This window comes from Palaemon carinicauda, chromosome 8 (assembly GCF_036898095.1).
Source record: "Palaemon carinicauda isolate YSFRI2023 chromosome 8, ASM3689809v2, whole genome shotgun sequence".
NCBI lineage: Eukaryota > Metazoa > Arthropoda > Malacostraca > Decapoda > Palaemonidae > Palaemon > Palaemon carinicauda.
In genome coordinates this window covers 135,706,831-135,722,529 of record NC_090732.1, presented here as the reverse complement: position 1 = coordinate 135,722,529, position 15,699 = coordinate 135,706,831, and the positions used below count along the sequence as shown (strand labels likewise).

General features: G+C 32.5%; 1 protein-coding gene across 3 annotated transcripts in view; it reads left to right on the top strand.

Moving 5' to 3' along the window:
• LOC137645957 (uncharacterized) overlaps positions 1 to 14,817 on the top strand; it is a 17,602-nt gene extending 2,785 nt beyond the window's left edge. The window contains exons 1-5 of one of the 3 annotated variants that reach the window (XM_068379031.1): positions 11,077 to 11,124; positions 11,356 to 11,444; positions 12,061 to 12,177; positions 12,392 to 12,600; positions 14,028 to 14,817. In XM_068379031.1, the coding sequence (XP_068235132.1) occupies positions 11,357 to 11,444; positions 12,061 to 12,177; positions 12,392 to 12,600; positions 14,028 to 14,117 (504 nt within the window). In that variant the 5' untranslated portion in view covers positions 11,077 to 11,124; position 11,356 and the 3' untranslated portion in view covers positions 14,118 to 14,817. Of the gene's footprint in view, positions 1 to 11,076; positions 11,125 to 11,355; positions 11,445 to 11,569; positions 11,767 to 12,060; positions 12,178 to 12,391; positions 12,601 to 14,027 lie in introns of those variants that run through there. The other 2 variants (XM_068379030.1, XM_068379032.1) reach the window with 2 other exon arrangements.
• Positions 14,818 to 15,699: the final 882 nt, after the last annotated feature.

The following is a 15,699-nucleotide window of genomic DNA, read 5'->3' as shown; positions in this document are numbered from 1 at the left end:
TAATGTGTAGCTGTGTAAATTGTATTAATGCTTGCTGTACGAATAGCAAAAATACTGCAACTAGTCTTCTCTTAGCTTTGCTCTACAATGCACAAAATTTAACCCGTTCTTTGCTTTGTCCATTTCTGTCACATGGGTGGATTTTGTTCTGTGGTAAGTATATTATTATTATTATAATTATTATTATTATTATTAAATGCTAAGCTACAACCCTAGTTGGAAAAGCAGAATGCTATAAGGCCGGGGGCTCCAACAGGGAAAATAGCCCAGTGAGGAAAGGAAATAAAGAAAAAGAAAATATTTTAATGCTATAAGGCCGGGGGCTCCATCAAGGAAAATAGCCCAGTGAGGAAAGGAAATAAAGAAAAAGAAAATAATTTAAGTATAGTAACAACATTAAAATAAATATTTCGTATAAAAACTATAAAAACTTTAACAAAACAAGAGGAAGAGAAACTAGATAGAAGTGTACCCAAGTGTACCCTCAAGCAAGAGAACTCTAACCCAAGACAGTGGAAGACCATGGTACAGAGTCTATGGCACTACCCAAGACTAGAGAACAACGGTTTGATTTTGGAGTGTCCTTCTCCTAGAAAAGCTGCTTACCATAGCTGTTAAGTATTTGTTATTTATCCCCCCAGAAATCATATACGGTCTAAGGAAAATTAGATTTTTTCATTGTTTCTACTATATTATCAGGTCATTTATCCTACCTTACAACTAAGAAGCTTAAATACAGTATCTCTGAACTGCAGCCTGGTATCTGATTCTTATATCTCCCCAAAGATAAAGCAGGCCAAATTGTGTCCGATTCCTGGAATTTCTATTTTGTCGTTGTTAATGTTTTTTTTAGAATGATTTATTGTTAATTTTTTCTCATCATTTATTTATTTCCTTTCCTCACTGGGCTATTTTTCCCTATTGGAGCCCTTGGGCTTATAGCATTTTGCTTTTCCAACTAGGGTTGTAGCTTGGCTAGTAATAATAATAATAATAATAATTTATAATAATAATAATAATAATAATAATATTACGTTGGACCTGTCGGTCGCTTCCTATCTGTTGTGATTATTTAATTACAATGTTTCATATTCAGGTCTTTGATTTGAAAGTTGGAGCTACATTAAAATAATTTTCGTTACTGGCCAGATATTTCAATCATGGTTCATTATTATTATTATTGTCAACTTGCAGTCTGTAATCTTGTCAAAATTATACCCGACGAAATATTTGCGGTTAAAAAGTTTTTTTTTTAACCAAATGTAATGTTGTTTTAGCTGTGAGGTTTCTTTGTTTTCCGATTTTGGTAACAATGTCCGATTTTTCTTCTCGGCTTATGATAAAATACTCAACGGCTTTCTATCCTTAGATGCTGTCGATTTTTCATCTTGTTTCAAACTGGAAATATTCGTTTTTTTTACCGAGTTCAGCTATCACATTCAACCGTCTTTGGTTCAGGTCTACAGTAGGTATTGTAACTGCAATATTCATTGATTCTATTATTCATCATGATCAATTATATCCGCATATGATGGCCACAATTGTACAAGAATTCCACCTAACCAGATACCTTCCTCCATTGCTCTTGGGCAATTTGTTGATTCAGATTGCAATGTATTAATCTATTATACCACCCAAAGTGTTACTAGATTTGCCTATCTCATAATCCAATTTTCCTACTCTATGACTTTGAAGTTTTCAATCAATCTAATTAACATTTATCTGATAATGGTTCGTTGGTCGTTTACAAATAAGTAACTCGGATGTCAAAGCATTTTCTATGTACGTTTGCACCTCACGACCAATTCTCAATTTCCTTCGATACGGAAAAGAAACAAACAAGTGAGTCTGTCCCATTATTCTTTGCTGAACTTTTCTCTTCCTCTCCTCGTCATCATCTCCCTTTCACTCGGCTCGAGCGATGGCTTCTATGCAATCCTAAAGTAAACAGAAATTAAAAACCATTCCGAGTGCGATTTCTATTATGAACCCAAACCAAACTCCCCAATTCTTTCAAAACCTTTCTCTTGTCTGGGAAAGCTTACTCATTTTGCTTAGGAGTTTGCGTTCTCATTGTATCTGCAAATAAACCTCCCGCTCAAACCCATGGGAAAGACGGCGATCAGAAGAATAAAAGTAAAAGTACGGAGTCTGACCTTAAAAATCAATCCCAAAGATTACAACCGGAACATGACGATCACCATTCTCTCTGTCTCTCTCTCTCTCTCTCTCTCTCTCTCTCTCTCTCTCTCTCTCTCTCTCTCTCTCTCTCTCTCATCGCATAATTACGTCAGTCAAGATATCACTTGGACTGAGCAGCATATGTCTCTAAACGAGAGAGAGAGAGAGAGAGAGAGAGAGAGAGAGAGAGAGAGAGAGAGAGAGAGAGAGAGAGATATGCTGCTCAGTCCAAGTGATATCTTGACTGACGAAAAGATGTGGTAATTATGAGAGAGAGAGAGAGAGAGAGAGAGAGAGAGAGAGAGAGAGAGAGAGAGAGAGAGAGAGAGAGAGAGAGAGAGAGAGAGAGAATTATTTATCCAAACTTGTTCTTTTGCTTCATGAGAAGAAAGCGGAAACCTTAGCATGATCATATCGTTGAATATTTGAACGATTGCTGACTGTAGGTTACTTTTTAAAACTTCGAGTGGTGAAAATTATCTTTATGGTCCGTTACAAATCATTCTATTGATGCGCATGTTCAACGACGTCCGTACTATATATATATATATATATATATATATATATATATATATATATATATATATATATATATATATATATATATATATATATATATATATATATATATATATATATAAATATTACAACTACTCAGCCTCACCTGGCTTACAGTAGGTTCTGTTAGGCTCACTTTAGTAAATTTGCTGAGAGACCAATTCTTTAATTAAACGAGAGTAATGAATAGAGAACGGTTATTGATAAATGGGCCTTTAAAATGTTAAGATACTGTATGGTAGTAGGTTGGCCAGGGCACCAGCCACCCGTTGAGATACTACCGCTAGAGAGTTACGGGGTCTTTTGACTGGCCAGATAGTACTACATTGGATCCTTCTCTCTGGTTACGGTTCATTTTCCTTTTGCCTATACACTCACATACCGAATAGTATGGCCTATTCTTTACATATACACCTCTGTCCTCATACACCTGACAACACTGAGATTACCAAACAAGTCTTCCTACTGCACTATAATTGTTCAGTGGCAACGTTCCTCTTTGTAAGGGTAGAAGAGACACTTTAGCTATGGTAAGCAGCTCTTCTTGGAGAAGGGCACTCCAAAATCAAACCATTGTTCTCTAATCTTGGGTAGTGCCATAGCCTCTGTACCATGGTCTTCCACTGTCTTGGGTTAGAGTTCTCTTGCTTGAGGGTACACTCGGGCACACTGATCTATCTTATATCTTATTTCTCTTCCTCTTGTTTTGTTTAAGTTTTTATAGTTTATAAAGTGATATTAATTTTTATGTTGCTCTGCTTAAAATATTTAATTTTTCCTTGTTCCCTTTCCTCACGGAGCTATTTTCCCTGTTGGAGCCCCTTGGGCTTATAGCATCCTGCTTTTCCAACTAGGGTTGTAGCTTAGCAAGTAATAATAATAATAATAATAATAATAATAATGAAGAGTAGGCCTGTTTCCAGGATATGTTTAATAAAGCGTCTAAAAGAGAAGCAATTCTGAAAGATGGAAGATTGTTAGGAGTTGCTTTGAATTGGAAAGTGTTTGTAAAAGTGACTCTTAAGAGCTCAAAAAAAAAAAAAAAAAAAAAAAAAAACGATCAAATTACAAGCCAGGTGCTGTGTATGTGTATGTGCGTGTGATAAATGAGTGTGATGCGAGTTCGTCTGTGGTAATATCTTCAAATAGTGAGCCTTAAATAATTTCTAGTTTCGAAATCACTCTACCTTGAGAATAGATAATCAAAGGAAGGTTAATTTATGGTAATTGCTTTATTCCGGCCAAGAGTTGAATCTGTCTTTGATATCGAAACAAATTGACAGTAAACTTAACTAACTGGGTTTTGAATACATTATATATATATATATATATATATATATATATATATATATATATATATATATATATATATATATATATATACATATATATATATACATATATATATATACAGTATATATATATATATATATATATATATATATATATATATATATATATATATATATATATATGTGTGTGTGTGTGTGTGTGTGTGTGTGTGTGTGTGTGTGTGTGTGTGTGTGTGTGACCGCAACGGTTGCATACCGATTCTCATTTAGGATTTTTAGATTGGGTTTCCTACCCCCTACCCGGTACACAGAGCACATGTGGTACCGATGTTTGTCCTACCCAGGCTGCTTAAACTTTTTATGTTAATGAAAATCCATTACTTCAATTACTATGAAAATCTTGGAAAATAATGAAATAGCGAATTAGAAATAATATTTTCCAATATAAAAAGGAAAGCTCACATGCAGTTCTTACAATTTAAGTTACAACTCGATTGCTGATCGGTTTGAGAATGTAATAAGTTTATAATTATTACATTCTCTTGCAATTTAGTACTTAGAGGGTTGCTATAAAGCTGTTTTTTTTTTTTTAGTACTTCGTTGCTGTTTTCAGTCTTCTCTTTTAGAACATTGTAAGTTTGTACTTGTTTGAAAGCAGGATAAAAAACTACAAGAAACACAAGCATGAATGTGACTTTACAATGTGCATACTAGCTGTTTTAACTCTTAATTATTCTCATATTTTCTAGCGCTCTAGGAACAACATTCATTTAAATACTTATGTTTCTAACCTATATTGGCCATTTGCATACAACGAATACTTTTCATTTTATTAAGATAGATACTGATACTTGCGTACTGTCAAATTCAAATGTCTTCTGACTTTTTTTAATGTCTGTAACCAGCTGGTCAGTCTCTATGGCATTGTCCTGCCTCTTGTCTCTGCCATTCATGAGTATCCTTAAGTAAAGGAGAACTGAGAAAATACCCAAACTATATCTTAATTAATAATTTCTTAAGTCATAGTATAGTACTGGATTTTGATTTTATATTCCCAACTTGTACCATGTTTATAAGGGAAGTTTCTAATTAGTCTAGACGTAGTTAAGAAAATCGTATCAGAATTGGATTAATCTCATTCCCAGGGATGGCCTTAATTGGATTAGGTTATTCTATAAATATATATGTTATCATAGATTAACCTCAACACATAACCAACTAATATTTGGACTTTATTATCCACTTCCAATATAGTGCTGTCTTCATTATATATTCTGATAAATATCTGACAATGCACCACAAACAGTTTTGTCCTGTTCCCCTTGCGTCATTTAAAGAGATCCCATTACTCGACAGTCAGGAACAATACCAACATTCCATGCAGATGTGGCTAAACTGAAAAATCTGTGAATCCGAAACGCCTTAGCTTTTTTCGTGGAGACATTATCACATAAAAATGGAACTTTACCCATTTTGGAAATATTACCCTGAAGTTTACCAAATAATCTTATGAATATATTTACAGTATTATCTGCGTCTCAAATAAAAAAGAAGCCGTATGGTTTGAATTATCATCTATATTGATTACTTATTTTCCTTGGAGATTAATTACTTTCCAGTCTGCAAATATTTACAATATACCTAAACCCTCTACTTAAATTTACGTAATTTTTTTTTCCGGGTAATAGTAAACCATGAATGTGAATTTATTGTAGGTTTATAGGTCCAGTAATAGGTTAGCCCAGACACTAGCCACCTGTTGAGATACTACCGTTAGAGATTTATTGGGTCCTTCGACTGGCCTCACATTACTACATTGAATTCCTCTCTCGAGTCAGGTTCATGTTTCTTTTGCCTTCCCACATCCAATAATCTGGCCTATTCTTTACTAATTTTTCTCTGTCTTCATACATCTGACAACATTGAGATTACCAAACAATTCTTCTTCGCTCTAATGGTTAACTACTGCACTGTAATTGCTCAGTGGTTACTGTCCTCTTGGTAATGGTATAGACCCTTTAGCTATGGTAAAGAGCTCCTCTAAGAGGACAATCCAAAATCAAACCATTAATTCTCTAATACTGGGGAGTGCCATGGCCTCTGTACCATGGTATTCCACTGTCCTGGGATAGAGTTCTCTTGCTTGAAGGTACACTATTTTATCTGATTTCTCTTCCTCTTGTTTTTTTTTTTTATATTTTATAGTTTATATATAAAATATCTATTCTAATGCTATTAATATTCTCAACATGATGTATGAAACCCGACTTTTTTTCTTGGCGAGACGAGGTTGCCAGGATTGAAGTATGGGTAAAATGTTTGGGGGTTCATATTAGCCAAGCATTGTTCAAAGTTTAAAATGAAACTTAATCAATAGCATATGTTGTCGTATTTTTTTTCTATTTAACAACACATAATAAATTCGTCCTTTTTCCCCTTTCTTTGTTCCACTGACCTGTGCTAGAAAAGCCCATCAGGTTGCCTGTTCCAATGGCATTTTTCTATTTTTTGTTTTATTATTTTCTACCTTCACGTGATTCCATAGTTGATTCAGTCACAGCCTGATTACACCAGTTGCAGCCTCTTGCAACATTGCTTTCCGTTGTTCTGTGTTTGTCTTCTATTTCACGACGTTCTCTCTACTCTCGACCGAGCCCTGTGTATCTTCATGTATTTATTTTTTATTTCATTGTTGACGAAATTTCTTTTTCTAATTGATAATGTTTACAAGATGTATATATTTTTTGCGGATACCATTGGCTTAGTTAAATATCTACCTGTTTGCCTTTTGACTTGTATAATACACATATAGATATGAATACACAGACACGTTTATATATATATATATATATATATATATATATATATATATATATATATATATATATATATATATATATATATATATATATATATATATATATATGAAAACACAGACACGTTTATATATATATATATATATATATATATATATATATATATATATATATATACATGATTATATGTATATATGTATATAATATATATATATATATATATATATATATATATATATATATATATACACAGTATATATATATATATATATATATATATATATATATATATATATATATATATATATATATGTGTGTGTGTGTGTGTGATTTTTTTCCTTATTTTCATTCTGCCAAATAAAACGATAGTAATAGTCGTAATAAACAATACAGCGTAAAATAGACATAGAAATAAAGTATCACGGAAGCGCTGTATTCAGTGCCATATGAATTTAGGAACTTTAACAGTCATGGAATTTATTCCATTGTATAAAGAAAAGGGACCTACTGATGAATTCAAGGTGCATACTTGAATTGAATGAGGAACCGATCGGTTAAGTTGAATATTTGTTTTACGATTTTGTTTGTAATCAATATCAACTCTGCGATTCTTTTCAAAAACTTAGGTTGTGGTAGCGTATTGGAAACGTCCTTGCCTGGCGTTCTGCCGCACTCAGGTTAGAGTCAGGGCTTTAAGCTAGTTAGTTTCTTGTACTGTAGTGTCTGCAACTTGGAGGAAAAATAACTGGAGATGCCCTGACCCGGATTAAGAGAAGCCAGGCTTTACCAGTCAGACTGTCAGTTCTTGATCCCCAAGTTAATCTCTGTCACTGTATTGGAATTTTTAGTCAGTTCTATTCAGACCTTTGTTTAGAGACGGTAACCATTATTGTGCTTTCATTAGCGATGGCTCCTTCCTGTGCTGCTCTTGGTTGTACGAATAAATTCAACAAGATTTCTAATCCATCTATTACATTTCATCGGTAAGTAGTAATGATTTGTAATTCCATCAAGAACGTTGATATTTTGCTCAAAAATATGCAGATTCACCAATAAGTTGAGCAAAAAGTTTAATATTATTTTATTTTTAATAAAGCATCACAGGAAGGGGCCATCGCTAATAAAAAATCACAATAAAATAGTTATCGGCTTTAAACAAAGGTCTGAGTAAAACAGACCAAGTTCCAGTACGCTGTCCTGTCGGAGGGTTAACTGCCCCCCCCCCCCCCCCCGGTCCTGACATGGGTGGAGAGGGGTCTTGGGTGCTGATCATAGGTATCACATGTGGTGAGTCTCTAGGGCATTATCCTGCTAGCTAGGGTTATGTCACTGGCCCTTGCCTCTGCCATTCATGACCGGACGTTAAACCTTTAAATACATATGTCTTGTGATTGATTATGGTTTGGACATGTGCCATGTATTTTTCCAACTGCTTATCGTGTAGTTTTCATAAGTCATTCTAGACCAACCCTAGTGCTGCAATCCGTTCTGCTATCCATCATCCTTAACCACAATTATTTTCATTGAAGGTTAGGCATATATAATTATGTGAAGAGTGCTTGGGAAACCACGTATAACTATAGCATTACCCTTGCGCGTCTCCATATACTGTATATTTTTTTTTATTACAGTAATTTCAGCACTTCATAATTAACAGAATTTCTTTAAAGTATAATTTGTATTAAAAAGTCACGAAAAGCATCGTATTCACAAAATAAATTAATAACATCCAATTTCACTTAAAGAGATTACGAAATAACTCAAAGTTTCAAATTTTATAAACGCTCTTTTGTTTTGCATTATTCCTATTATTAGTCGTTCGACTGTCTATAGATTCCCATTGCAAATAGAAAGTCTATAGACATCTGGCCGGTAGTATAGACGAAGGTATTATATGGGAGCTAGATGTGTGGAAAATCTAACCGTCTGTGATTTGAGGTTTATGGAAGACGTTAGACAGTTAGATGATGAGATCATGAGTCAGTAAGTAAACATTTTCGACGAATCCACTCCATGTAATATTTTTTACGGAGTTATGATTTTTCTCCAGTGGTTTCTCATACCTGTTTGGTACCATTTTAAGTTGGATTTTTTTTTCTTTTTCAATTCAACTATTTACTCGCAAAGGACTGCTTTCCATGCAGCTCTATTGCACCATCTTTTATAAGAATAGTAACAGCGCTTACGTAATGTACTCCACAAATCGCGAACGTCCAAAAGATTAAATCATTGACAGTAGAATTTAGATCGCTTGCCTTTTTTTCTGTTTGTAAGTTTGGCTAAGTATGAAGTATGAAAGTACTTTGACCATGAAAGTTTCATAACTACATAAATTCTTCATGCACGGTGTAAAAAAATCCCAACTAACGGTACAAACGGGTGCGCTGTATGCCTTTGGTGATTGATCTCATTTTTCTAAGTAGACCAATTTTCCTTTTTTCCTCCCATATACTTTACCTAAGGAAAAGGTCTTAGACGAGCTCTCTCTCTCTCTCTCTCTCTCTCTCTCTCTCTCTCTCTCTCTCTCTCTCTCTCTCTCTCTCTCCTTACGAAGTTTCATTAAGATTTCGGTTGTCTTTTTTTCTTTCAAAACTTACGCGCGCACACACACACACACACACACACACACACACACACACACACATATATATATATATATATATATATATATATATATATATATATATATATATATATATATATATATATATATATATATATATATATATATACTCATACGTATATTTCATATAATATACAATATACAATGTATATGAGTGCTTTTCGGGCCTGATCTTTTTTTATACAATTGATGTATTATATATTTGTGGTATAAAAATCCAAGACATCATTTCCGGGTAAACAAAACTCCAATTATGTTGTTCCATTTAATATCAGATGTCGACGAGTGGAACAACATGGTCGCAGCTTTCTTCTTTTCCAGAAAGCTAACTCGAGTTTCGGTTGTATAGAGAGACGTTGTCTTCGAATTCTAGACACCACAAATATATCATAAATTAATTAATACGTAAAATAACAAGCATAAAAAACAACAAACACACACGTTTCACTTATTCATTCAGTCATAAAGAGAAATAAGAGTTGAGACCAATTCTGATGAACATCTTGTTAAATTCGACTCCTGAATTCTACAGGAATGTGCACAGCAAAGTTGAAGTCAACTTATAATTTTCTTCAATGCAAATAAATCAGAAAATATCGCACTTGTATTCAAAAGCTAGATGTACCTACTGTATATGCATTTATATTTAGGGTATAAGGTATTGTGAAAGAAATAGTGAATTCGGCTTTAATAAGGAGTTGTGGTTTAATATATATATATATATATATATATATATATATATATATATATATATATATATATATATATATATATATATATATATATACAGTATATATATATATATATATATATATATATATATATACAGTATATATATATATATATATATATATATATATATATACAGTATATATATATATATATATATATATATATATATATATATATATATATATATATATATATATACAGTATATATATATATATATATATATATATATATATATATATATATATATATATATATATATACAGTATATATATATATATATATATATATATATATATATATATATATATATATACAGTATATATATATATATATATATATATATATATATATATATATATATATATATATGTGTGTGTGTGTGTGTGTGTGTGTGTGTGTGTGTGTGTGTGTGTGTGTATGTTTGTGTTTATGTGCATTAATAATAGCCATGATGGCAATGGTACACTGTAAGTATAGCTAAAGTTACTTTATAACAGTCCTTCAGTCTTTCTCGCCACCCACTTATCAGTTCTTTACTTATCTACATACCAGCTTCTGAAACTCTAACTCTCTTTTCATCTTTTTTTAACTTAACTTTATAGTGCAGCTGTGGGATTTCTTCTTAGTTACACTAGGGCAATGAGTGCCCTCCCCAAATTCTAAATCAAGTGATAACACTGAATGGACATCGATGAAGATATCACATAATTTTCATGGCAATAGGGAAATATTCATTTTCAGTGATACCTAACTACAGCCCATTATCTGGAGTGGGTCACTCAGTGGATGTTTACGGGGAAGTATCGTCAAATTTAGAAGTGATCCGACAAAAAGAAAACACTTAAAAGGAATGAGAAGATATAACCTCTGCTGGATGCCCCTATGAATTGAATGGAAATGAGACAATTACAAGTGTGAATTGTAAATCTATTTTTCTCAAAACTTAAGTGTGTCAAGGAATTTCAATAGCATTCTAATTTGTTGGACTTGGCTATCATAACATGCAGAGGACTTTTTCCAATGTTAATTACGACCAAAATACAAACTGGTTGCTCTTATGTAGCTCTGTAGACTTGAGGAAATGTCAATGAATTTTATTTAATTTTATTAATTTTGAATAAATGTCAATTTTCATAAATACTATTTTTACAGGATGTTCCAGGTTGCCGTCGTAGCAATACTATCCTTGGCTGGATGTCACGCTTTAAGAGTAGACGACAAACCAGGATTTTCGTACTGCAGTGAGTATTGTAATATAGTTATTTTTAAAGATTTTGCATTTTTTATTCACTTTTACTTTGAGCATATACTTGAAAAATTTTGTTTTTCAATATACAGTATGTAAATGCACTTTCAGCCCGAGGAAAAAGTTAGACAAACAGAAATTGAAATAGATAATGCAAATGGTGAGATGGTGTTTGAAAAGACCTCAGATGTGTGTCAATGGAATAAGTATTTTCATGTTAAATGTGGGGATTAGAGTAGCAAACGGAATTGTAAATAACCAATGGGTGTAGGATTCTCCTGGACAAAAGAAGGGTGCCCAAGGAATGACTGACATAGGTAAGTATTTTGTAATATATGGTGAAAGGAGATATAGATGACAGTAGGAATTATATCGTTATTATAAGTATACCAGAGAAAGTGTATGATGGTATTTTGCTTAAGAAAGCACAGTCTTTATAAACCCCTTTATGTGATACAGTAAGTACAGTATTAGATTAAAGTGAAAAACTTTGTGATACAATGAACCTTGAGAAAATGAGAAAATTTTGAAGGTGTTGACTCAGGCACAAATGGGCTATTGAATGCTGTAATGTTGTATATGTCATTTTTAATAAATTTATTTTCCTTCAGAAACAAACCACTTAGCCCAGATCGACAGAATAGAAGTCTCAGGCTGTAATAAATGGCCTTGCCATATAATCCCAGGTCGTTCTGGGACCTATTCAATCACTTTCACACCAACCACTGGTAATGTATTTTGTACATCTTTTGTTTCAAATTCAGGTTTTTATATAAATGCATAAAGGAATTAAACTAAATTAGTGTTAACTTTTCTTCATGCGACGTTATAATTTTGAAGGTCATGTCAAAGTTAATTAATACCAGTAGTCCTACTGCTAGACCACATATTTCAAATGAGACTTCTTAAAAATGGGATATACAAAATTTTCTTTTATTTCAGACCAGGTTATTACCAACATGCACAGTAGCATCTACGCTTGGGTTAGACTCAGTATTCCAACTATTGGGAAACGTGATCCCACCCGAGTAGCCATGCCAGGGGAAACAAAGAAACCCTTGTGTAACTTTGCTGCTCCCCAGTGCCCTGTGTTTCCTGGTGTCCAAACCACAGTTACCAAATCTATCGTTATACCACCTCAAGCACGCCTGGTAAGTGGAGAAAGCCACAAATTGATTGTTGGTTTATTAACATGAATGGAAATTATCTTTAAGCTATCTTGGTTTACTTACTACTTCTACTACTATAGAGCAGAGATACAAAGGATTAAGACTTGCCTATGATTTTTTTTTCACCATACGCCCCCTTCCCCTTGAAGTGACTGCAACCAGAAATCTTCAGCCTTTTTGTATTCAAGTTGGTCGTTGGGACTGAGATTGCTGACCTCCTACCGTTTTATCTTGTCCCCAACAAATGTTTGTATTGTTTTCCAGCTGGGTTGAATCAAGTTTTCAACTTGTACCGTTCCTTATTAGAGATTGTTACCTTCTTTTTTTTTGTAAGTCTTGTAAGGGAGAGGTTGTTAGTTCCAAGGAAAATAAGGAACTTTATGCACTGGCATTATTTGCCTTATATAGTTGGTCACCCATCCAATGACTAGTATGGCTCAGCATTGCTCAACTTCACAAAATAGCTAATGTGTAACTGAATTACATATTGAATTAGTCTTTTTGAATCCAAGAAGTAATATACGTATACGCTTTTCATATATACAGTAGATTGTTTTTCAATTACTGAAAATTTCTTTTTGTAATGGTTGCACAAAGTAGTTTGTGTGTACCATACGTACATATTTATATGCATATCAAAAGATTACGAGGTAATCCATGATGAAGAGATTAATCTTGCTATAAAATATGTACGCCCATACATAAAGAAAGAAAGATAAAAAATGAGTGATTCTTAAAAATCTAAGATACAATGTTTTTGCATTCCTTTTGGATTAAAGAATTGTGAGGGGCTCATAATTAATGCACATAATTTTATGGATAGGATTTATGAATTTAGAGGAATGGCAACACATCATGGAATGTATTAAATTGTATCAAATCAATTACATTATAACCTATTTCCAAGGAAAATGATGAATGGAGTTAAAGAAATATAGCTACAGGTCTAATCTCCTTCAAATCTCAACTCTTTGAGGTTGTACTATAGATATACAGTAGTCTTAAAAATCTATGATAACTCTTATTATTTCTTCATGTTAAAAGCAAGTAATAAGTAGTACAATCAGGCAAATCTCTCTCCTCACCTATAGTATATTTACTCTATTTCCCTCTTTTATTTCCCTTATCAAAAAGTTATGTACAGAGATGTCAGTGTTTAAAGTGGTAAAGTATCTTCATATAGGATTTTATTTAATCTTATTTTTTATATTTGAGTAATATTTTTTACTTTAGTTTCTTAACTGAGGCTTAAAGGTGTTATTTTGTTTTGTAAAGACTGAAATTTATACTGTACTGTACTGTACTTTATTTTGCATTATACTTAATTGTTGAAATTAATGCTGGTTTTGACATACCTCGGTATCGGTAGAGAATCTGTTTATTTTATATTTATGTTTTTTTTTTCACAGGCAAGGAGTCCAATGCTAGTTGAGTTCCAAATCTTGAATCAAAATGGACAAACAGTCACCTGTTTTAGAGCTCCAGTAATAGTTGGATAATAACTGCTGATCATCAAATGGTACAGGTAGTCTTTGTTGTACAGCATATTTTTTGCTCTAAATTAAGTCCTAACACAAAAGGATTTCTTTGTTCATTTACTTAAACTGAAGTACAGTTTATCAGCTTTCTATAACTGATGGATTCCTTCATGATTTATGAATACATTACTGTAAATTGTCACGCTAACATTGATATTTTGAAGTCGTCACATACTTACTCATTGTTAGTAAGAATAAGTATGTAGTATACTATTCATCAATAGAGCTATCTCATTGGCCCTCAGAGAAAAATGATATAAAAGTTGGGGATTGCATTATGTTAAGTAGTAATGGTAGAAGAAAACTGTTCCCCTCATTCAATCCAAATTAATAACCCACTATTGTGAGTTTAAATTGCATATTCTTAATTATATGAAAAAATGCTATATATTACTGTGTTACTAATTACAGAAAAAGCTGTCCCTTACCAAATTATGCAAGCCTCACATCATTATGACTGTCCGTACAGTCATCCCTCGAGTTTTCTTTGGTTATGATTCAATAGGCAGCACAGATGAACTATGTTTATATATGCTAAGGTATAAAATGTATACCATATGTGCAGCATATGCAAAAATTAGTAAAGTGAAAATTAACACTATAGTAAATTAGTTGACAGTTACCTTTTAGAATTTGTAACACCTCTTCCTCTCATACAAAACAAAGTAACTTAACAAAATTAATCTCTCCTACCATTCCATGAAAATATTAAACTAATAAATGATTACGTAGAATCAATGTTCAGCAGCAAACTGCTATGTTAATTTTAAGCTAATCAGTAGGGAAACACATATCGAAGACTACTTTGGTTACAAAGCTATGAAAAATCTGTATTACGAGTTTTTTTTTTATTCAAATTTACTGACTATGTAACCGTGAGTTGCATATTTTCTGTATACTAAGCAGCTGTGATACAAAAACAACAGAAACCGTAGTACAAAATTGTATACATTGCTGTAACTTCTTGCAAACTTAACAGGGATGTCTAAAATGGCTTTCCACTGATCAAACTGCTATTGATAACTTTTCACCTTGCTCATATTTGAATTTGCCTGCATTTTTTTTAGAGGCAAAATACGCAGCATTTTAATGCACAGGAATATAAAGTTATTATTGAAGTAACAGCCTTTCATGTCCAGTTGGAGTAAAATTGAAAATTTACATTATTTTAAAAGCTCAAACAAATTTTTTGTTGTATTGTACTGCACTCCATCTGATAATCTATTTTTTTTTTCAATTTATATCTTTAGTTTCAGTATACTTTTCTACAATGTACAAATCCATTTTCTGTTATAGCTAAGATGTATATACAGAATCCCTATAAACAAATCCATTATTCAAGGTGTTATGGATTCTGTGATTGAGGCCCCTTTATAAAAACTGTAATTTCTTCTATGATACTACCGTATATTGGTATATTCTTATGACCCCTGCTAGGTCTACATATAACAAAATTTATCATTATGTCTTGTTAGTTTACTTAGAAATATTTTTCCTGTTTGTTTTTAACTTGCTACATCCCCTTTGAATGAAGAGGTCCATC